Below are 25,702 nucleotides of genomic sequence, written 5' to 3' on the forward strand. Positions count from 1 at the left end.
TTGCACTTGGTAAACTAAGTCCAACAAACGGACTACAATCATTCTAACATCATGGAAAGTTTTGGACGCGGTTAATACTGATTACCCTTGTCCACTATTTAATGGATTTAAACTAGTAGTCTTCATAGACAAAACATCAATGATTCCAGCTATCAATAATATGCATAAAACCTCTGTTGATTTTAGAAAAACCAACGTTACTTTTATTTATAAATAATATACGCGCAACCAAGTAGCTTTCTACACCTCCTAACTGTTTTCATTCTTAGTAACTTGATAAAATAGAATAGCATTTATAAACTGCCATTAAGTTTTGTTAGTGATTATATTATCAGTTAATTTTTATTTAATATAATTGGTTTTATATATATATCATCAGTTGCTTTGATTGTTGACCAATGCTCTTAGAAGCTTTTTATAAAATTTGTTAAAAACAAAGTTTAATTTTGATAATACAATTATAGTAAACCATAATAAACAAAAATTTATCTTTTTTAGCTTTTTTTTAATTAGCTTTACAAAAATCCCCACAATTATAAATTATTGAGTATTACAATTCAAATTTTATATCTATATTTTATTATAAATATTACTAATATTTATAATATAAAATTAGTTTAAAAGTTATTATAAAACAATTAATACAGACATTATTGTGAAGTGCAAATAATGGTGATAAAAAGGTTTTTTATGATCATCATTCCAAGTCTTTAAAAACAATTGCGGGAGCTTTGCCTTTTGGTGGCCTTTTGAGTTTCACATCCAACTTTGTGTTATCGTAAAAAAATCCACAGTTTTTCAAAAAGAATTTGTTGTTTATAACTCCCCCAGAATAATCAACGCGATACTTCTTTCTAAATTTAATAATAAATTTACTTTAAGAAATAAACTTTGAATATATAATTTAAAAAATGTAAGTATGGTAAATATCTTTTTTAATAATTAAAAGAACTTAGCTTTTAGTTTAATTTTGTCTTCAACGTAAAACCTGACGGCAGAGTTATCATTCTGACAATAATGACGTACCCGTACCGTGGGGAAGGAGGGGGATGGAGGGGTCATCGGGTACGATCAACTCTCCTATTTTTTTTAAATACACACTGTTTCACACAAATTTTGTTATAAAATTTGAGCAAGATTTATAATTCCTATTCAAAACTACTTTTTTTTTTAAAAAACGACCCTCCAAAAGTTTTCACGGTACGAGTGTAAATAGTTCTTCCTAATAAAAATGACTATTCGGTTGGAAAGTGGGAGGGTAGGGAAGGGGGTATTTGGTGAAACAAAGTATTGTGAACTTTCTAAGACAATTAAAGAATTTAAAAGACATTAAAAAGAAATCTTTCTCAGATCAAATGCCTGTTAAGTAGTTTTTTTTAAATAAAATTACCTGGCTGTGTTATCCGCAGTCAGTGTAGCTTCCGTGATTTCAGTCCAAGATCCTTTTGAGTCGCAGACCCACTTGGCCAAAAAAATTAAAAAGTTTTAAAACATCTATTAGAGCTTTTTTTAAAAAAGTGTTTATACTTTATTAAAATTGTTACCTGATTGTCATAGTGCGCCATTCTCGTTTTATCTCCTTGATCTACTTCAAAGTTTTCCAGGAATGAGTAATTGCCAGTTAGATATGTAGCTGTTTTTGGCCGTTGAAAACTTGCTATTAAATTCCACTTATCTGGCTTGACACTGTCGTCTTTGAAATAAGCTAATAAATGAAAGTTTGTTTAAATTTGTTTGTCAAAAACAAAAATAAAATGGAATATTTTTTTTGTTTATGAACATTATTTTTTAATGTATTATATTAAATACATCAAATATGTTTACATAAATGCTTCTTCTTTTGATAAAGATTAAATTATTGATATTGAGGTTCAATTATTGATATTAAGATTAAATTGATAAAATTGAGTTCAAATTTAAGATGCAAATCAAACTGATTACCTGTGAATATTGTTGTGTTTGTAGGTGTTTGAGGTTTTGCACCAAGCAAAAACTTGTAAGTCTGATTGGCTTTCCAAGGGTAAATCAAGTAGCTTTGACCACCTGAACCTTCGTTACCAAACTGACCTAAAATTTCACACAGCAGTTATTGAATGTAAACTTTATATCAATGACGTATTCAACAAATTGATTTTTTTAAGAAAAATATACTTTAAAAGTGAGTTTAAAATTGTAAAAAGAAGAAACACTCCATTGTTTATGGAGTGTTTTTTTAAGAAATTAATCTATTCATTGAGATTTAGATTAGAAATTTTGCTCTAAAAAACTGAGAAAAAAATATCTGCCCCAAAACAAACAAAAAACGCAATTGCTTTAACAACACTTCACGTAACTTTTGTCTTTTGTTTTTATTGTAAATATATTTTTTATTTACAGTCAATTTGTTGTTTACAGAATTAACGAAATATTACGTTTAACTAAAATATTTTATAGTTACATTTTTGCAATTTTGAAGTGTTTTAAGGCTTACACAATTTTGCCGGTATTTAAATCAACCAGTTTTATACATTTTTGCAAACTTATTTTGTTTTCGTTTCATTATTTGTGGGGTAACTGTGTGGTGGAGGAAAGGCGGAAAGAGAGCTCTGAAGCTGAAAGAGAAGAAGATGAGCAGGAAGGTGGAGGGTAAATTTGGTACGTTGAATGTGGGCCCTATGACCGGTAAAGGGAGAGAGCTAGCTGATGCGATGGAGAGGAGAAAGTTAAACATACTATTTGTACAGGAGACCAGGTAGAAGGGCAGCAAAGCCAGGAGCATTGGTGGTGGCTTAAAACTCTTCTATCATGGTGTTGACAGGAAGAGAAATGGAGTAGGGGTAATTCTGAAAGAGGAGTTTTGTAAGAGTGTAATGGAGGTAAAGAAAGTAAGTGACAGAGTGATCTGTGTAAAGTGAGAGATTGATGGGGTGGTGACGAATGTCATCAGTGTTTATGCTCCTCAGGTAAGGTATGATACGGAGGAGAAAGAAGAATTCAGGAGAGTTAGATGAAGTTCTTCTGCAGGTTCCTATAGAAGATAGAACTATTCTTGGAGCAGATTTTAATGGACATGTTGGTGAAGGGAACAGTGGTGAGGAGGTAATGGGTAGGTATTGGGTTAAAGAAAGGAATACAAAAGGACAAATTGTGGTAGATTTTGCTAAAAGGATAAAGATGGCTGTAGTTAACACTTATTTTAAGAAAAAAGAAGAGCACAGGGTGACGTATAAGAGTGGGGGAAGAGGCACACAGGTTGACTATATCCTCTGTAGGAGAAGAAACCTTAGAGGTTAGTGATTGCAAGGTGGTACCAGGAGTGTAGCTAAACAGCATAGAATGGTGATATATAGGATGGTTTTGGAGGTGAATAAGAAGAGAGAATGATGATATATAGGATGGTTTTGGAGGTGAAGAGAAGAGAGAAGTGAGAGCAGAACCTAAGATCAGGTGGTGGAAGTTAAAGGATGAAGACTGTTGTGTAAATTTCAGGGATGAGTTGATACAGGCACTGGGTGGTGGTATTCTGGATACCTAGGATGAGACGTCAAATACAGTGAGGGATGTGGCTAGGAAGACACTTGGTATAACATTAGGACAAAAGAAGATAGACAAGGAGACGTGGTGGTGGAATGAGGAAGTTCAGGAAAGTTTAAGAGGAAAGCGGTTGGCTAAAAAGATTGTCATTTTCAGCAAGATGAAAAAAGTAGACAGAAGTACAAGGAGATGTGTGGCAAGACAAAGAGAGCAAAAAGTTAAAAAAAAGGCATACAGAAATCTGTATGAGAAGTTGAACACTAAGGAAAGGGAAAAGGATTGGTACAGATTGGCCGAACAGAGAAACCGTGATGGGCAGGATGTGCAGCAGGTTAGGATGATTAAGGATAAAGATGGAAATGTGTTGTCTTGTGAGGAGAGTGTCTTGGGAAGGTGGAAGGAGTATTTTGAGGAACTGATCAATCAAGAGAATGATAGGGAAGAAAGGTTAGAAGAGACAGAGGTTGTGAATCAGGAGGTTCCCCAGGTGAGCAAGGAGGAAGTAAGGGCTGAAATTTGAAGAATGAAGTGTGGTAAGGGAGTTGGACTGGATGATATTCCAGTAGAGGCATGGAAATGTTTGGGAGTGATAGCAGTGGAGTTTTTGAAAGGGTTATTTAATAAAATCTTTGAAGGTCAGGAGATGCCTGAGGAGTGGAGACATAGCATAATGGTGCCAATTTTCAAGAATATTGGCGACATTCAGAGCTGTAGTAATTACAGGGAAATAAAGTTGATCAGTCACAGCCTGAAAATCTGGGTAATGAGTAGTGGAAGCTCGGCTTAGAGGAAAAGTAGAGATCTATGAGCAGCAGTATGGTTTCGTGCCAGCTAAGTGCACCACAGATGGTATGTTTGCTCTGAGAGTGTTAATGGAGAAGTATAGGGAAAGACAGAAGGAGTTACATTGTGTGTTTGTGGACTTAGAGAAAGCTTATGATAGAGTTCCGAGACAGGAGCTGTGGTATTGTATGAGGAGGTCAGGAGTAGCGAAAAGGTATGTGAGGGTGGTGCATGATATGTATGAGAACAGTGTGACAGCAGCGAAATGTACAGTAGGAATGACAGACAGGTTTAAAGTGGAGGTAGGACTGCATCAGGGATCTGCCCTGAGTCCCTTCCTGTTCGCAATTATCATGGACAGACTGACGGACGAAGTTAGACAGGAGTCCCCTTGGACTATGATGTTTGCTAATGACATTGTGATCTGTAGTGAGAGTAGGGAGCAAGTGGAGGTAAATTTGGAAAGATGGAGGTATGCTTCGGAAAGCAGGGGAATGAAAGTGGGCAGGAGTAAAATAGAGTACATGTGTGTGAATGAGAGGGCAGACGGTGGACAGGTCCAGTTACAAGGAGTTGATTTGGTGAAGGTCGACGAGTTTATCTACTTAGGGTTGAGGGTACAAAGTAATGGAGGAAGTGAAAGAGAGGTAAAGAAGAGTGTGTAGGCAGGGTGGTGTGGATGGTACAAAGTGTCTGGTGTAATCTGTGATAGAAGGGTATCGGCTAGAATGAAGGGTAAGATCTATAGGACAGTAGTGAGACCTGCTATGTTGTATGGACTGGAGACAGTTGCACTGACAAAGAGACAAGTGAGTGAGATGGAGGTTCTGAGATGAAGATGTTAAGATTTTTGTTTGGAATGACGAAGAAGGATAGGATCAGAAATGAGTTTATTAGAGGATCAGCACATGTAGCATGTTTTGGAGATAAAATTGGAGAATCGAGATTGAGATGGTTTGGACATATACAGAGGAGACAGGAGAGCTATATTCGCAGGAAGGCTTAGGGGATTGAACTTCTGGGTAAGATGAGGAGAGATAGATCTAAGAGGAGGTTTATGGATGCAGTGGTGGAGGATGTGAGAGTGGTTGGTATGTCAGTGGAGGACAGTCATGACAGGGCTAAATGGAGGAGTTAGATCCGCTGTGGCGACCCCTAAACGGGCAATGCCGAAAGAAAAAGAAGAAGAAGATTTGTGGGGTAGCTATGTACTTTATTTTTGGAGTACAACATATTGTCAGTTCGAATATTGTTTGTTTAACTTTTTTTTGTTGCTCTTAATCCTTTTCTTTTTAACTTTATATGTTATTTTTGTAATTTACTTTATTTTTTTTTAATTTGTTTTCCATTTTTAACCAAAAAGTTAATTATAGTTTACAAAATTATGTTTGGTGTCACTCTTATAATTAAAAACTAATCAATAAAGTGACACATAAATATAATCAAATAAAACACACACAGAAAGCTGCTGTAACTTTATATATTAAGGTTATTCAAATTTTAAATATTAAATGGCTATTTATTTATGCTATGGCCATTATTGTTTCATGTTAGGGCCATTATTGTTTTCACTGTGCATAAATGATCTATACTTATCATCAAATCTTATAAACTTAATTCAATTTGCAAATAAATTTAATCTTTCTTATTCACTCAAAGATGTTAAAATACCTTATAGACGCGCTAATGAACAATTAGGAAAAGGTAATGAGTGGTTTGTAAGTAACAAAATCCCTCAGAATGCTGACAAAACTAAATTTAGATTATTCCATAAATCAAATAAAATTGATAACATCCCATTGAAATTACCAAATCTTTTAATAAACAAAACTATTATTAAAAGGAAATCTTCAGTAAGCTTTTTAGGCGTGGAGTTAGATGAAAACTTACAATGGAATTTTCATATAAACAGTGTAGAAAAAAAATTTCGAAAAAATTGGAATGATATATAGAGCTTTTTAAATTTATCATTTCTTAACTTTAAATCACTAAAAAGTTTATATTTGCTTTTATTCATAATTACTTAACATACTGTAACATCGCACAGACCAGGTCCAATCATACACAATTAAAAAAGCTTTACAGTAAATAAAGACCTAAATGTTAAAATTGCATTTTAAACTAAGAGAGTAAAACCTTACAAACTTCAACAGTGTTTACTAGGAGCATTAAAATTTATAAAATCAATTTACATCAAATTTTAGTCTTTTTTTATGCATAGAACTAAGCTAGGATTGTTGCCAAAAATATTTTTTATATCATAAATACGCTACAATATATTTTGGAACAATGTTCTTGGAGAACAACTTTATTGTTCGAAAATATATTTTGAAATCAAGCTCGAACTCAATTAAGTAACGTGGGCCATATCTATGAAAAACATATTTAGACATAGCTAATACAAAGATGGTTATCTTTGTATTAGCTATGTCACTCTAGATCTATTTAAAAAAGAATTTAAACGGTTCTTCTTATTTATGGATTAAATTATGCTAGATTTTAAATGTTTCCTTTAACTAAAGTTAAACTCAGATAAAAAAATTAAGGTAAATTAAAAACAAGTTGTATTATCAAAATTTATATAACAAAGTTTATTAAAAAGATAATATCTCTCAAAGGATATTAACTCTCTCTCTCAAAATGATATGTGTATGTGTGTAATATACTGTTATATACTGTTATTATACTGTTATATCACTGTTATATCCTGTTTTTTGCTACGATAGAATATGTTAGCAGTTTCACAATTACTATTTGCTTCTTTATGTATTAAAACTTATATAAAATAATGCGATATATTATCTTCTAGTTTATATATTCACGTTTTTATAATAAAATATTTGTAAATTACGATTTTATAAAAATGGTGCTCGGTTATAAGACCTTATGTTCTTCTTGCTCCAGCTATTTATTTTATATGTATTTATATAAAAATTGTATTTATAGTAAAAGGTGAAATAAAGAGTAAAAAATAAAATGACCAAGCATAAATTAGCTTAATTATAAGCATAAATTAGCTTTAAAATAAAAAAGATGGAGACAGAAATAATAAAAGTAGTAAAACAATAATAAAAAAGATAAAAAATAAAAACTCATCAAATATCGGAACAATAATATTAAAAGGCAAGACTAACAAAAAAAAAGAGATAATAAATGGATGACATGAAAGAGAATGAATGTATGGGAAACACAATGTACAATGAGATATTCTCAGAAACAATATTTTAAACAAGCATAAATTTGTATTTTTCGAAACCCGTATTTTTATAATGCAGTGTGTTTTAGCGTATTTTTTATATTATAGTGTACTTTGGTGTACTTTTGTTTTTATAGTCGTGTGTAATTTTTTGTGGTGTTGATGCTAATTATATTTATCATTGTTGCTTTTTGTGTTTGTTGCTACTGTTCGTGTGACTTCGTGTTTTTTGTCTCAACTTCGTGCTTGATTATGTCCTTTTGTTGTCTTTTTTGTTTTCTGCTTTATCATCCTTCAGTATGGATTTGATATGAATTAGATGAATATCATGGATTATTGTTTAATATGCATTAGTTAAAGGTCTAGCGAAGTAAGTTCAATCAATTTTCAAATCGATTTTGGTAGTTAAATATTTTAATTCGAAAATGTTTTATTTTATTGATAAGAAAAATAATTAATAGTAATCTTTATATACGGAAATGCTCTTTATGTATGGAAGCGTTAAACGGGTTCAGCGAGAAGACAAAATTTTTTCTAATGCTAAATAAAAGGTAAAAAAAGCTCCACATTATATGGGAGAATCTTTAGCTTAATAAACAAACTTCTCATAATATAATTAACTTAACTTTTTAATTTAACAGCCAACCCTTATATTGGTTTATATTGTATATTTTTGTTCGTTCATGTTTCTCCGTATAGTCTTTTATTTCAAATATTTACTATTGAGTTTTTTATTGTAAAAAAAATCTTTTGAAAAATGTAAAAATAAATTTAGAAAATATTTCAAGAATAAAAAAATATATTTTTTATATATTTAAAATTCTTATATATTTATACATATACTATTTTATATATCTAAAAATCTTATTTAAATGTTTAAAATTCTTAAAAATGTGTTATTTTTACTCATCTTATGCTATTACGATAGTCAACAAATAAATATTATGCGAATTATAATCTACCTGCGTTAAGTATTTTTTAATTCATACTTGGTGAGACAAAATAGACAGCTCAGAGTTTTTTAAAAAAGTTGGACTAACCTATGGTAACATTTTTTCCTTTCTTAAGGGTTATAATTTTTTGATCTTTAGGAATTTTTGATGGATCATCGGTGGTGAAAGGACTCCAGACAGAAAACAAGACACGTCGTTCAGTTTGAGAGTTAACCTAAAAAAAGTAAAATAATATTTAAAAGAAAACCTTTTTTATTATTTATATTTGTAAAAACTTTTTTATTACAATATAAATTGTTAGACATGTTAATACGTGATGCTTGAAAATGAGTTATTTCAGTGCCAAGATACAAAAAACTTACTTTGTTTTTACGACAAAAGCTATAAAAAAATGTCTCTGCTTTTCGAGTTGGAGACGTAGCTACAACAGCTTGTTATAACTTAGAGTAAATATTTTATTTAAAACTTTTAGAGCGGTATTATTTTAAGAGAGGCGCTTTTATTTTTTGGAATAAAGTCAACTTTAAAAGTATTTTAGTGTCTGTATTTGTTTGCATTAGTGTGTGTGTGTGTGTTTTGGTTCGAACTAATTTATCCTAAAAGTTCAAATCTTGAAAAAAGATTTAAATAAATATATTATCTTTTTGGTCAATTTAATTGAATTTAGATGTCATGTTCATTGCCATTTATGGTAGCATAATTTTTTTTTTTTTTTCAAACGCAAATACGCAATGGCGGGTAAAAATATTAAAATTAAAATAATACTGATTCAAAATTAAAAATGGCTACTCTAAATGACGTTAGTGCATTTAAAAGGTATGAGGTTAGGAACTATTTTGAATTTTCTCACTAGTTGCACCATTTAAAATTTGCAAAGTTTTTTTAAAAATTCCAGGCTCAACTACGTCCACAATAACAAGACACTTGAAAACGAAACATAAAATTTTTGAAAAGCTTAAAAATTTTTAAAAGCTTTAAAACGAAACATAAAATTTCTCAACAGTTGTAACTTATAAATTTGCAAATTTTCCTAAAAACTCCTGGCTTAACTCAAATAATTTGTTCATTGAAACAAATTATTCTAAATAATAATCAAGTTTAGCCTTTCATTTGATGAATAACCATCAGTTAAAAATAGGAGATACATGAACTTAAATATTAGTTACAACAAAGGATTTCAATATCTTCGAATGTCAAAGGTGCACGGCACAATGCCAGATACTAAATCTATCGAACTAATAACTTAAAAAATTTGATTCACTTTGTTTAGATTAAAAATATTTTTGTCTCTGTTACTGATGAAGCCAATCTGATAAAAAATATTGGCTATGACTTAAAACCTAAACATCAAATGTGTTGCAATCATGCAATTCATCTAATTAATTAATGTGCTTCTTAAAAAAAAAAACCATGCCACATTACCACACAATTATCTTGTCAATCAATCTGTAGATACTGATAAATCTGTTATTTATAAAAATGATGAAGATGATAATGATAATAATGATAATGATGATGGTGATGATGATGATGATGATGATGATGATGATGATGATGATGATGATGATGATGATGATGATGACAGCGAGGAAAAAGATGAAAGTTCAATTGAATATGCTCAAAATATTCAAATATCAAATGAAGGTACCACGTTTTGCCAGCTAAATTTCAAGGACCTATGATCTGTGACCTGCGATCTGAGACTTGTGATCAAAATTAGAAAAATAGCTAAAATGTTTTGTAGATCACCTAGCAACAACAATTATCTTCAGCCAAATATCGTTGAAATATTTGGAAAAGAAAAAACCTTGATTTGTAACTCAAAGGCTAGGTGGAGCAGCACACCAATTAGTTAGCTTGTAAAACAGCAATTTTAAAAAAGTATTATTGAAAGGCAAAACATAATTTAATACATTTAATCAGGTTCAGATTTACTCCTTTAGGTAAATCTGAACCTGACTGAATCATTTTTAAGGGCCCTCAAATATATTTTAAATAAAAAAAATTAGTCAAAACGATTGAATCTTTTATATAGTATATATAGAATTAAACTGTTTGTTGTTTGCTTTTGTATCTTCTTTAGTTTAGCGCTACGACTTTTATATAAATTTGTTTTGGAACTCCTTTGTGCAGAATTAATCTTAATAATTAATGTTAATAATTGTCCAGACGGAATTGTTGTGTAGCAATCATTAAAATTAAACAAATATTTTTTAATAACTCCCTTGAAATCTTAATGAACCCATTTTGGGGTTCCAAAATTATGAGGCCCTAGTCTGAAGCCTAGTTAGCTTATTGGTAAATTCGGCCCTGTACTTAATGAAATATTTTATTAACCCAAATGTTTTAAATCAAGATGATCAGTTTGGCAACAAAAATAAAAATAAACACGTAATAAAAAATCTTGCCACCAATCTTATTCAGAGATAATTCCAGCCTAGTGAAGAAGATTCTAATGTTGATAAAGAATTTGTTAGTGGTGATATGTCTTATGCTACCAAAAATAAAAGAAATGAATTAACCTTAGCTCAAGAACTGAAATGTCGTATTAAAAAATCAACAAAAGTGAAATTGGATCAAACCTAATTCAAAAAGAAATAGCTCTTTAGGAAGCAAGTCCCAAAAGTTTGGATATGCTTTTCAGTGCTCTAAAAACTATTCCCTTGACATCTGTGGAGGCTGTAAGTCTTTTTCTAGCCTAGGATTTGCAACATAAATAAGAAGCTTGTTACAAATGATAACTTTGATGAATTAACTTTTTTTTTTTTTTAAATTAAAATTTTTGAGTGATAATGTATATTATTTTTGTCAAATAAAAAGTCTTTTTTTAAGTTAAACTAGTGTTAAGAAAGAAAGTAGGTTACTATAAAAGAATAAACAGTTTAGTACCTATTTCTAGTAATACTTGTACCCTTTCATTTTTCATTTTTTTTTAAAAAATGAAAAATAAAAGGGTGCAAAAACAAAAAAGATAAAAAGAGTTCGAAAAATTTTGAACTTTTTTCCGAAATTGTTCGAAACTGTTCAGGAACTTTACAAAAAAAGTTCATTTTGGCAGCCCAACTCATTATATTCAACATTGCTTGAATCAGAAAAGGAATTGTAATTTTTTAATTTTGTATTGTTTAAGAAAGAAATATATTTCGAGAAAAAAAAGACTTTTAATGTATATACCTGCATTCCAAAATATCCTTCAGAAAATCCGTTTACCATAAAGTACGAACCAATAACATCATATCCTGTAGGTACTGTTACCTCACTGTAAAACCATTCAACGTCCTTAAAAAAAATACAATAACAAAAATTGTTTTAATAAATTATTCATAATATGCTAAAATTTTAAATGTAGAGTTAATCAAATCCCACCCTATGACTAAAATAAATATCGTGAAATCATGCAAATTAAAAAGTATAAGTTAAGCAGTCTAGAAAATCAAATTATTAAAAATAATAGTTTTGTAGAGATAATTTTGTACCACTTTTTTGACATGATCAAAAAGTTTGTTTTAGCATGTTCGTAAACTATTCTCTTAAACGTAAAAAAGTTTACCGTTTTAGATATCTCATAACCTAAATGAACAGAAGGTCCTCTTCGTCCAAAATGAAACATTTCGTCGACGTTATCTTTTACAAAAAAAGTGTCTTGCGTAGAAATACAACTTCCGGTGAGAACAAGACTTGACAAAACTCCAAAATTATTTGTCGCTTTTTTGACTCCCTGGAAAAAATTGAATCGCTTAAAATTTTTGCGGATTAAATTAAATATTTGCTTTATTACCTTTAAATAAAAAGTGTTGTATAAAAATTTACAGGAGTGGAGCTTAAGACTAAATAATAACAAATAATTAAATAGTAATTATAAAGTAAAACTAAATAATGATTTATAAAAATTTGCAAAATTTCAATTAAACCAATCAAATACATGGGTTTAGTTCATTGGTTTAAAATATTTAACTTATAGTTGCCGTTAAGATTGCCAACATAAGTATTTTGACCAGGAGAATCCGGGTTTGGCGAAGTATCTCCGGGTCTGGGTTTTCAATAAAATTTTCCGGGTTTTTTCAAATTTCAAAACTATTTTCTGTTAGAATACAATTTAGCATATACTTAAGATAAATAAATATGCGCAATATCTTTGGATTATCAGTTGAGAAGGGACTTTTTCAAAAATTCTTTTCTGAAATATTTATTAAGACCCTACTAATGCCCATTCAACATAAAATGTAAATTTTCATTGCCCAGTAGCTAGAAATGCCTTTTTATTGAAGTATATGGTTTTCACTTTGACATTTTATTTTGTTGACTAATTAACTTATTACTCTAGTTTAAAGTTTTTTTTTAAATTTAAATATTACGTATTAATATACATATTACATATACATATATAACATACATTTATCATATGCATTATATATGCATTTATTAAAAGCTTTGTAAATGAATTTATTTAAAATAATATTGATTTACATAAGAGTTATACGCCTTTATATTATATTTTAATTTAGATCTATGAATTTCATTTTGTCTCACAGTGCATATTATAATTTATTTGAATTTTACTAATTAAATTTATTTAAATTATAGATAGAACCATATAATGTCAGATTCAGTTCAGGAAAGCGTACCAAAGAAACAGAAAAAATGTTTTACTTCATTTAATGACGAGTGGTTAACTCAAAAGTAATATAAAAACTGGCTACAAAAAGAAAATGAATCTAAAGGCAAATGTAAATTATGTCGAATTAAATTTATTGTCAAATATGACGGAGAAAAGACCGTCTAAACACATGAGAATTCCACACGCCACAGCAAACCCATCAACGCACAAAGTAGTTCTCAATTAGTAACCACATATTTCAATAAAAAAAGTTCTTTGGAAAATTTACGTACTACAATTTCGGAGTTATCTTTAGTTTATCACGAAGTAAAATATCAACATAGTTACAACAGTCTAGAGTGTAGTATGAAATTAAATTCTGTTGTATTTTAAGATTCATCATTATCCTTGTAAATTCACTGCGAACGGACTAAGTCCTCAAGTTTGACTGAAACATATTAGGTCCAAAAGCAATGGAATTGGTTTTATCAGATCTTAAAAATAATAATAAAAAGCATAGATATTTCTCGATTTCTTCAAATGCCTCAAATAGAGGTAATATTATTTATGATAGAGGTTATTTCCATTGATTGTAACTTATTTTATACCTGAGAAAGGCATCAAGAACAAATTGTTGGATTTTTACTGACTTGATGACTTTGAATCATCTCAAGCGGTGTTTGAAAAAAATATGTCTTGCCTCGACCAACATAAATTATCCTTAGATAACGTTGCAGCATATTCTGCAGATAATGCAGCCGTTAATTACGGTAAATACAATTCTGTACTTCAAAAACTGATTAGTAAAAATCTCCAATGTGTTGCACAATGCTGCTAAATATGCATGTAAAAAAAATATCCTTTGATATCAAAACTTTAGTGAACAAAATATATTCCGAATTTTTATCTAGTACAAAGTTTAGAAGAGAATTGCAATCTTGTTTCGATTTCTTTAACATAGATTTCGCATAAATGATACGAAATGTTCCCACAAGATGGCTCAGTTTATTTAAGACTGTCGAAAGAATACTGGCGCCTTGGCCTGCCATAAAAAAATATTATTTTAATAAAGGAGAGGATGAATGTGATAAGTTTATCTGGGAATTTGTAAAAATGCAAGAAGATGAAATGAAGGATGATATGACCCACACTGTCCGAATTATATTTATATTTCGTCTCACATTTTCTAAACTTTATGTGCGAATAAATATTAATTTTGGAAGAAAATGATGTAACTTCAACCGAGTTAAAAAACGTAATGTTAGATATTAAATTGAAGCTCACACGCCGACTAAATGACAATTTTTTTGGCAGCAAGGTTTCTTTTTCATTAAAAAATTTTAGCAAAAGAGAGCAAAGTATGTTTACTAATGAAACTAGAGAAGTTTACACGCGCGCATTAACTTATATAGAAAAATATTACGATTATGAGAACAGTTTTTTCAAATATTTGAATGCGTTAAATATAATAAAAAAAGATCTAGAATATGATGGTATATTAAAAATTGCATCTTTATTAAGCATAAAAATCATTAAAGATCGATTGTATGACGAAATATATATAATTAGACAATATGTTACTGAATTACAGAACGGTTCTAACTGCTTAAGTACCGAAAAAATCTGGGTTGCTATTTTTAATGCGGTCGATAATCTAAACGAAATAAAAAAAATAGTCTCCAAGAAAAATCCATTCGAATTAGTAATGCATTTGTGGAACATATTTTTTCTATTATGGAATCTGTTTGGAGAGGTGATAGGAACAGAATCCGATTGAATCTTGAAAAAAGCCAAACTTGCCATTAGAATTAATTTCGACATAACCTGCGAAGAATTTTTCTTATATTTAAAAGCTCCAGAGCATAAGTCTTTGGTGCAAAGCGCACAAAGTGATAAAAAATACAATTTTAGAAATAATATAAAACATGTTCATCGTTCTTCATTATTTAGTTAGATATCTACTTATTATTTAAGCCAGAATGATTTTATTTTATGTTAATTTTTCTTTAAATCTATGTGATTTTTTCTTATGTTACGATTGTTTAAGCGTACAAAATTTTGATTTAATAAAGTTAATTTTTCACATCAGATTTTTGTGTTATCATCAGTTTTTAAAGCAAAATGGTGGAAGTGTGCAACTCCAATACAACTCTTTGGTTATATGACAACTCGCTATATGACTATTATATTGCTATATGACTGTGGTTTAACCATAGAGTTGCACATAGTGCACTATTTTGCTTTCAGAACCGATGATACTAGCACAATTTTTTTTCACCGGGTCAGCAATGTCTTAATTTTGGCAACCCTAGTTGCTGTGCTGCTTTTGATTAGAATTATCTCTTATCACAAATAGCAAGATATTAACTTATTAAAGTTTCTGTTAACAGAAGCAAAATAAAAATTAAGTATCCAAAAAACAAGCTAATTCAAAAGGGTTTGTTTGACTAACCTGAATTTGAATAGTAAGATACCCAATTGGGATATTGGTCCATTCTCCCACATAAAATTCTTTTGAAGTATTGTTGGGATCCACATTGACCTCAACACTTTTTTGCAAAATTGTCATCCTATTATAAGTAAAAATCGTTATCTCGTTGGAAGAAAAAATGTTATCTCGTTGGAAGTAAAAATGTTATCTCGTTGGAAGTAAAAATGTTATCTCGTTGGAAGTAAAAATGTTATCTCGTTGGAAGTAAAAATAGTTATCTCGTTGGAAGTAAAAATGTTATCTCGTTGTAAGTAAAAATATTATCCTGTTGGAAGTAAAAATTGTCATTCTATTTTCTGTAAAAGTTGTTATCCTGTTACAAGTAGAAATTATTTAAACATTACTCTGACACCAAAAATTGTGTTATCGAATACAGATCATTTTTTGTTACCAATTTGCAGTCATCAATAACTAACAATTATATTCAGTTTTTTTTTATTTCTTTTGTTTTTAAAAATAGCTTCTGATAGCAAATCAATTCGATTGCAGTTTTGGCTTTAGCCGAAATTTTAATTTGAACGTATAGCAAAAATTTTGATATAAGTATCTAACAAGCATTTATTAATTCCTATTTATTTTTAGTTTTTATAAATTAAATTTATTAACTTCGATATACTTTAAGTACTTTTTATAAATTTAGTATGAAACATAATTTCGGTTGAAAGACATAAAGAAAACCAAAGTTTCATTTTTATCATTCCAAATTTTATTAAATTAGAAAAATAATTCTTATGGCAACGTTTAAAGAATAATTTACTGATATTTAGTTATTTTTCTGGATTTTATTAAAGAGTTAATGTTATATTTATCATTTGTTTATGATTATTTATTTTTTTATTATTATCTAAGATGGTAAGTCGTCAAAAAGTTACATTTGAAGTAACTATGGGCAATTAGTTTTCTATTTACTAGTTTCTAAAGAATTTAAAATTACGGTTTTTCTAAATTGATGAAAAACATCATTACCCAATCTCAATAACAATTGACCAAAGATCAAATTTTAGACAAAGATTGATTACCTGGATTCTCGATTGTTCTTTGACTGCCTTGACTTCTGGAAGAATTACAAAAAATTCAAGTTGTGAAGTCAAGCTAGCCTTTGCTAAAACTACCAAGTGGTTTCTTATCCCTCCACCTACATCAACTTCGGTGAAAAAATTATTTTCAACAGCTTTATAGTAACCAATGAAAAAAAAAAGACTAATACAAGATAACCTTGAAAAACCTTGTTTTGCAGAAAAAATCAACTAATTGTTTATTAAAACTCAACTTTGTAAAATATGTGTAATTAAACGTCTAAATAAATAATAATCGTAACATTGCATTTTTAAATGATATTTTCTAATAATATTAGTTACGTTTAGCTAAAATTATGATATTAGTTTTTGTGAAATTTTTTTTGAAATGTCGCTTTTCGGTTTCGAGGAGTAGAATACTGTATCTGTTTTGGTCGATCAGTTGTTTCAGAAATATTTAAAATGATTATAAGTTTTAGGAAAATTAAAAAAAATATATATGAATATTTCAAAACTGCAAAACTAACAATAACAACAGCAACAACAGCAACAATAACAACAACTACAACAACAACAACAACAACAACAACAACAACAACAACAACAATAACAACTACAACAACAACAACAACAACAACAACAACAATAACAACAGCAAATACAACAACAATAACAACAGCAAAAACAGCGACAACAAACTAATTTTATTAATTATTAATAACCATAAAGAAAATGAAATCAACTAACTTACTTTATAGTACTTTTTCCAGTTGCACTCATCTTAATTGAAACTTTCAAAGATCCGCTTTTTGAGATGTAGACGTAGGCCTTGCAGACTGCATCTGGCGCGGTCCACTCGTCTAATCCATTTTGATTAATGGAACCGCCTTTATTGCACCAAGCATTTCCTTGCAAAGGAACTGTAACCTTTGGATTAGACACTAAAAAAAACATTACAAATATTGACCACAAGTCCACACAAGTATTATAATTATTACTTTCAAAGTTTGTGACTTGATATTAAATGAAACACATACAGAGTTTTATTTAGATTAACATGCTCTAATAAAGTAGACTTTTAGAGTTCAATTTTAAGGATGAAAAACTGTTCTTTGTATTTATAAGTGAAACACGCAAAATGATTTCATTTAAAATTAGTATATTATTGCAGAGCAGAGAGGGAATTGTTTTGAATTTGAGAATTTTAATAAGAGTTTGAGTCTTTTCGTATATTCTTTACAACTTACAAACGTATTTTCTAAGTTATATCAAGATATTATTCATGTGCTAAGTTTAAAACCTTTCAATAAACTTTTATCCAATTAGCGAGAGAGCAAATATAAATACAATTTTAGAACGTTATAAGAAATTATATTTTGGCTGAGTTACAATTAGACTAGCAATCCAATCAAAGTTATTTAAAATAGTTTATTTTCGTTTGGAACTAATAGGAACATGCAGAGTTATAGATTTTTCTATCGCGTAAAATCAAGGCAAAATGACTGGGATTTATTCGGTTTGAACACTCGAAAACCTATTTGCGCCTCGAACATTGTTGCTCTGCTTGGGATGAAAAAATCTTTATGACACACCATTTTTTAATGTTATGGATAAATATTACTTAAAATTTTAAAGTATAAAGAGCTGTTGTGTAATTCTCTATAACCTTTTAAACTTTTCTAACTGTATCTTTCCAGTACAAAAGCTCCTTTAATTTTAAATTATACAGTTCTAAAAATATTTTTATAAGAAATTTTATAAACCTTATGTTTTAAAAGTTTCTAAAATTATTTATTAAAACTTATGCTCAGAACTGAGCTGTTAGAGCCTAGAAACAAAAACACCTGAAAAATTAGCCATCACCAAGAATTTTTATAAATTACAATTTTTTATAAAAGAAGAACTGAAGCAAATACAAATGACATGATTCTTTCTAATATTGCCAAGCTGATAATGACAATACTTTTAAAATTTTGTTTCCATGGAGTCATTAGAACTCACGCCACCGTAATTCTAATTGTAATTTTAACGTTCAATTTTTAATTTTGTAATATATGGCTGATGATTGCCGTTAGGCATGAAACTTAAAGTTTTACAATTTTGAATTATTTTAATACAACACTAAATCAAACGATATACAAATTATATATGTATATATACATATATATATATATATATATATATATATATATATATATATATATATATATATATATATATATATATATATATATATATATATGTATATATATATTTATATATATATGTATATATATATATATATTGAAATAGATATAGATATAGATATCTATTGCAGTAAATTTCAGAAAAGAAAAATAAATAAGAAAAATACTTTTTAACTGCTTTTCTTCCTGTTATTTTGTGATATTAAAGTTCTTTTTTATTGGCTTGATAAATTAAGGTCTGCTTTTGTTATGTTGAGGTATTAGGATCTGCTTCTGTAAAAGATAAGAGTTTAAATATAAATTGAGAACTAAAAACAATACTTTAAAAAAACAAAAGTATATTGCATTAAAATATGCAGTATTTTAATGCAATATATTAAAATATGCAGAACTTGCTTTGAAAGCAAAATGTACGGTGATAAAACTCCATATATACATATATACTTGTACATATATATATATATATATATATATATATATATATATATATATGTACATGTATATATAGAGTTTAAACGTGTATATGTATGCATACATACATGTGCGCATGTGTACAAATCATTTTGTCTCATCACTGTGCTCGTTTCAAAACATTTTTTACTATAACAATAGAATAATAATGAATATAAATATGCGGAAAGTAAAAAAATTGAAAAGTAAATGTTAAGTTAAAAATATGGATGTGTTAAAATGCTGGCAATTGTTAAAGCTGTAAACAACAACTACAACAACAAAATTTTGTAAATATTTTTAAATTTATTTATTCATAAAAGTTATTTTTTGTTGGTTTTTTGAATTATTAAATTAAACGGTTTTAAACCCTAGTAAACATGGAAGTGCAAACTTGGTTTTAAACGTTGAGATTTATGTTCAGATTCCAGTTTGGCTATTTCTTTTCTTTACCAAAAAAAAAAAAAAAAAATTTAATTTCGAAAGACTTTGTTTTCAGAATGTTCTTAAAAATATTTTCACTAAAAAGATCAAGAAAAAATAAAGTTTAAGAAATAAAAAATATTATTTCAAACTCTTTTTTTTTTTAATTTCTTATTTATTCTTATCTATCTACTTAAGAAATAAAGTTACCAGTATAAATTAAAAAAATACTTTCTTGTTATTTTAGATATGGAGCCCATAAATAAGTTTTGTTTTTTAATAAAGTGCAATATAAAATTGGATTATTTTAAAACGCTTTATTAAAATGTTTCGTTACAACCTTTCGTTGATCTATTTTGTTAATTAGTTTTCATTAAGGCTGTGTATTCGAAGTAAAAAGTATGATTTCCATTTATCATTTTATGAACTATCTTTTCTAACAACTAAGAACAACTTAAAACAACTTAGAGAGAGAGAGAGAGAGAGAGAGAGAGAGAGAAAGAGAGAGAGAGAGAGAGAGAGAGAGAGAGAGAGAAAGAGAGAGAGAGAGAGAGTAACACATGCCACATTAATAACCACCATTTTAACATATTCGCTTTTCTGCACTATTATGGAAGAACACACGACATTTTCCCAAGAAAATTTAATTATTCTTGTGTAATTCGTTATTTAGTTTTAATATTGATTGATAACAATAATGACAAATAAATGAAAATGCAATAAAACATACCTCAAAAGTTTCTTAACTGGCTACGAGATCGAAATTTTGACTGCAAATGAAAAACTTTCTTTAATCATATTTATAGTAAACTGGTGTTTTAATATTTTATGACTTATTTAGAGGTATTAAATTTGTATCTGTTTTTTGCATTACTAACAAGGTAAATGCTTAGTTACCACCGTAGAAAAATCCATAAACGCTGACTCTATCCGCTATTTTGAAGCCGTGCGTTGGTTGCGTTATAAAAGTTTTATAGGTAAAGTGACTGAAAGAATAAGCTTGCTTATTTATGTGAGTTGCTTTTTCTATGAAACTTTTATAGTTTGCATACAAAACACCTGTTTATATATTCATATATGCTTTCAGTTACTTTATATAAAACATTAATAGTTTCAAAGTGCGTCTTAATGTAAAAATAGCAACCTTGTTATACGTTCTAGAAAAAACAAGGTTTCGTAGTTTAAGAAGCCATGTTAATAATATTCAACTTTTAATTGATTTTTTTTTTAGTTTTTTTTTTCAATTCAAAAGTTCTTTTGAATTATTTATTTAATTTATTAGAAATTTATCGTTTTTAAAATAAAAAAGTTTTCAAAAGTTAAAAAATGAAGTAAAGAAGTTATATAGATTTAGTTAATAAGTTTAGTTTTTAGCAACATAGTTTACCAAATTTTAGTATGACTGTTGTATACCAAACTTTAGTATGACTGTTGTGTACCAAATTTTAGTATGACTGTTCTGTACCAAATGTTAATATAAATGACTATTCTGTACAAATTTTTCTGCACAATTTTTTTTTATAATTTAATGTGCAATTTTTTTATAAAATTATTAATTTTTAGTATAAATGATTGATGACTACCAAATATTAGTATAAAAGACGTTATTAGAGTATTTCCAATTTTTACAAAACACAAAAAAATAAAGCTTACGAGTTTTTTACAATGAATTTTTGTTACAAATACTTTTAATTAAAAACTTAAGTTCTATAATTAAATAAAAAAAGAGATTTTATAAAGGACCTACAACTTTATTATGTTATTATTTAATTTCCTAATTGTTCACAAATACAGCCAAAACTAAGTATTTAAAAAAATATTTTGGAGTCAGCGCGGAATTTTTCTATAAAAAAAAGGGTGGGCTAAAGTGTTCCTTGTTTTATCATACCATAATTTTGTCGTACCATTTGCTTATCTAACTATAATTTATCGTTCCATAATTTAGCTTACCATTATTTTATCGTACCATAACCTAGTTTCTTGGTTATGGTACGATAAAAAAATGTTTAAACAAGAAAAGATTGAGGTGATATTGCATCATCCATATCTTCTTTGAGCCCCCGTCTGTTTTTAAAATATAATATTTATTGATATTTACCATGTAAAACTCATCTGTAATTTATTTTAACAGCAAAATTTTTTATTTTGCTGTTAAAATAAATGAAATGAAAAAAAAAAAAAACATTTACAACATTGAAATAGTGCTAAGCAGTGGCGGATCCAGCATTTTTTGATCTTTGAGATATCTAACTTTCAGACATGGAGCTAACTCCAAGCATTTATATATTTATACTTATATCAAATAATGAGGGTTTGCAAAAAATTGAGATGATTAGAGGCTGGGAACAAAAATGCCTTAAAATTTTTGCCACGCTCGCCCCAAACGTGAGAGCAACAAGTTGATGAAATATTTTTTGCACTATTCTCAACTAGACTTATATTTATCAATAATTTTTAAGTTTCATAGTAATATCTTTCAGCGTTCAAAAATTATGACCATATAAAAATTACAACCCCCTCAAATTGAGGGGGGTTTTAACTTTATATGGTCATAATTTTTGAACGCTGAGAGATAATATATGAAACTTAAAAATTATCGATGAATATAAGTCTAAGTTGTGAAAAGCTAAGTTGTGAAAAAAATTTTCAACTCAGTAGAGCGAAATGATAATTTAAAAATTCAACAATAAAAAAGGGCTAAATTTTGAACATGTTGTTTACATAACAGTAAGAGTTTTGCAGGAAAACTCAATCTCTGTGAGTGATATATAACTAACGTAAATATTACATCAGTTATATGATAATATCATATTTTTAAAAAATTCCAATGTATATGGATCAACGTTGACCATTTGTGTATTTATCTAATATATATTTATCTAATATATATGGATTAAAGTTGATCCCCAAATTTCTCTAATATATATGGATTAAAGTTGATCCAATGTTTATAACCCAATTTTAATCCAATGTGTATAGTTTAACGTTGGATTATATACATTAGATCAACGTTGATTCATATACATCGGAATAACGTTGGATTATATAGAGTGGATCAACGTTGCGTTTGTATCGAAAAAAAGCAGATATACAAGTATATATTTGTATAATTTATAAGAATTATTTTTCATCCAAACATTTCAGGTGATTATGAAAATATATTTTGCTAATATATATGTCTTTTTCTTATATAACAAAACATCAAGCCACAAGAAAAATAAACATAAATAATGCGTCTTTAATCAGATGCAAGCTCATTTGAATAATAAGCATAAACGAACGTCTTCAGCAATGTTGATCCATCAAAATGGTTGAAATAAAATATTAGGCGATGCCGACTTAAAATACAACGTTAGGGCAACGTTGTTTTTTTGTTATTGGCGACGTCGCATTTGTAACCAATGATATAAAAACAACGTTGGCGGTTGATGTTGGCCCAACGCAACGCACATTGTTCTAACGTTTTATCAACGTATGTGTGCTAGCTGAGTAGCTGAGAATTACGTTTCTGTCTAAAAATCTTATTGGTCGGATCTTTTTGGCTAGCACTGTATACAACGAACTGCATCTGTCCCTATTGCACCAACGGGTTTTCCGTTATTTGATGAGCATCTTAATTGGAAAAATTATGTTATGCTAGTTAATTTCTAAAACTATAGGCATTATGCGTAAAACAAAACACCTACTAAGTAAAAAATAATTAATAGATATATACTACTCTTTTATCCATAGCTACATAAGCTATTGTAATATTACTTGGGCAAGTACTTGCCGTTCAGTATTAAAAAATATATATATTAAGCAAAAACAAGCCAGTAGAATTATATGTAATGTGCATAAATAAGCCCATTCCAAGCCGTTACTCCGGGAAATAAAAGCTCTTAATGTCTATGAGTTAAACGTGTTCCAAAACTTGTTATTCATGTTTAAATATCAAAATGACATGTTTCCAAAATCCTTAAATAACCGATTTCTAAAAATTAATCATAAATACTTAACGAGGTGCTCTATCCATAATTTTAATTTACTTAAGTCAACTCTTAAAACATCTGATTACTCAATTTCATATAGAGGGCCTCGTCTGTGGAACATAGTTATTAATGAAAATATGAAAAGTATAACTTCAATAAATTATTTTTAAAATATAGTTAAACAGTATTTGCTTGAATTAACAGGCACAAGCATATATTTGTATTTTTAAATGGAAAAAAAAAAAATCTTGTAATATTTCTTACTGTATGTATTTATTTACTTTTTGCAATTTGTCGTATTCTTGTTGTAATTATGTTTTAACTTGTTTTATATAACAAGCATTTGTAAATTTATATAATGAGAACTTTGTAAAAAATATTTTACGCTTACTTTAAGGGCTTGATGACAAGACTGTCTTCTAATTTTTATTAATTTTTTTTATTTAAATTTTATTGATAAAATTTGTACAGCAAGATTGTTGTAAAATGATTATAAATGACGAAATAAATGCTTCTATATATGTTAACGGATTAAAATTTTAACGGATTGAAGTCCGCCCGTTGAAATTACGGATTTATTCCGTTCGTGCAATAAACAATTCGTTAAAATAAAGGAATTATTACGCTGGGCGGCTTTTGCTATTTTTTGGTAAAATAAAGAATTTACTGCGTCATCGTATTGAATAATTTATTAATCCCTTTATTAAAATTAGAAAGGAATTAAGCCAGATAAAACTGAGATTTCATTACAAAATAGTCCTTATTTTTAGTATATAGATTATTTTATTATGATATTCAACACCTGATACAACCAGTACTACTTATACAAACTAACTTGATCGGGATGGATTTTTTAGCAAGCTTTAAAAACGTTTTAACTTTTAATTGAAAACTAATTAAATATTTATAATAATTTAATTCAATATAGAAACTTCCAATTACAATAAAAATTAAATAATTTAAATAAAATTATAAAAAGTTTCCTAATATATTTTTTACTAATACAGTAATTATATTTAAGGTCTAAAAACATTTATGTAAAAAACACAGACATATGTATACAATTGTTACTATTCTAGATTTCAATTTTTAAAACTGTTGTAAATTCATGTGTGTGCACTTTCAATTCCAGCAACCTGTTGTCGGTTATTTAAAGATAAACAAACCTTAAAATGCAATAACGAAAATATTAAATATAAATGATATACCATAATACAAAATGGTAATAAATTTTTACTAATAAAATTTTTTAATAATGATATTATTAATATTAAAATAACAATAATATTAATAATAATATTAAAAAAAAAAAATTAGTATTCAACAAACTCAAACGAGAGGTCACAGCTTTAAATATGTCAAAGAAATCACTAAACAAGCATTTCGTGAAAACTTTTTATTTATTAGATCGGCCAATTTATAAAAAAGCTTTCCAAGCAAGTTGGTTAAAGTACAATCAGTTAGCAGTTTTAAAGCAGGTCTTGATTGCTGGATGAGCATCAATCAAGCAAATCGGCTGTCATAATGTGTTAATACCACACTCACTGGCTCACACCAGTTTCAGCAATTACTAATACTAATAACCCTGTAAGAAACATTTGTTGCTAGTTCTTTATTTCTAAATTGCTAATTAAAATTTTGTTATATTATTAGTTCTACATTTCAATGTATTAAACTAAATTCTATTTAATAATAGTAAACACGTTAAAAGTATTAATATTAGAATTTAAATTTGATACCTCATGCCTGAATGCCACATGTCTAAGGTAGCAAGTTCTATACAAATATAAACAAGCAATATATAAACTTAGTTGCAACTAAAATAAAAAAATTGCAAGTAAAAAAATAGTTTTACAACTAATTTAAACTTACTGTGTGATATAGGATGACACGTGTCTAAAATAGCAAATTATAAAAGCATATACAAACTTAAATATCTAAACTATAACAATCCATATATAAACTTTGCTGTAACTAGCCTTAATAAATACCCATAAAAAAAATGCAAGTAAACATTTTACAACTGATGAAACTTACAGTATGATATTGCATGACACGTGTCTAAAATTGCAAATTATAAAATCATATAAACTTGCACTATGTAAACATAGCTGCAACTCACT

General features: G+C 28.3%; 1 protein-coding gene across 1 annotated transcript; it reads right to left on the minus strand.

Annotated features, from left to right (window-relative positions):
* Positions 1 to 513: 513 nt before the first annotated feature.
* Positions 514 to 20,477, minus strand: LOC100207676 (uncharacterized). The gene is made up of 11 exons (XM_065793578.1): positions 20,339 to 20,477; positions 18,903 to 19,008; positions 17,301 to 17,490; positions 15,495 to 15,612; positions 11,996 to 12,163; positions 11,620 to 11,724; positions 8,533 to 8,659; positions 1,942 to 2,067; positions 1,545 to 1,705; positions 1,391 to 1,461; positions 514 to 854 (listed from the first exon to the last, which is right to left on the minus strand). Coding segments are annotated over exons 2-11 (1,224 nt in total). The 5' UTR covers positions 18,904 to 19,008; positions 20,339 to 20,477; the 3' UTR covers positions 514 to 697.
* Between the last annotated feature and the right edge of the window lie 5,225 nt (positions 20,478 to 25,702).

This window comes from Hydra vulgaris, chromosome 03 (assembly GCF_038396675.1).
Source record: "Hydra vulgaris chromosome 03, alternate assembly HydraT2T_AEP".
Lineage (NCBI taxonomy): Eukaryota > Metazoa > Cnidaria > Hydrozoa > Anthoathecata > Hydridae > Hydra > Hydra vulgaris.

Bases quoted from the DNA above. Each gene is read 5' to 3' on its own strand.
- LOC100207676 (XM_065793578.1), bottom strand. The intron at 11,725-11,995 runs GTAAACTTTTTT...ATTTTTTTTAAG, and splicing joins GTTATGAGATATCTAAAACG to GACGTTGAATGGTTTTACAG. The intron at 8,660-11,619 runs GTATATACATTA...TACTTTTTTTAG, and splicing joins AAGGATATTTTGGAATGCAG to GTTAACTCTCAAACTGAACG.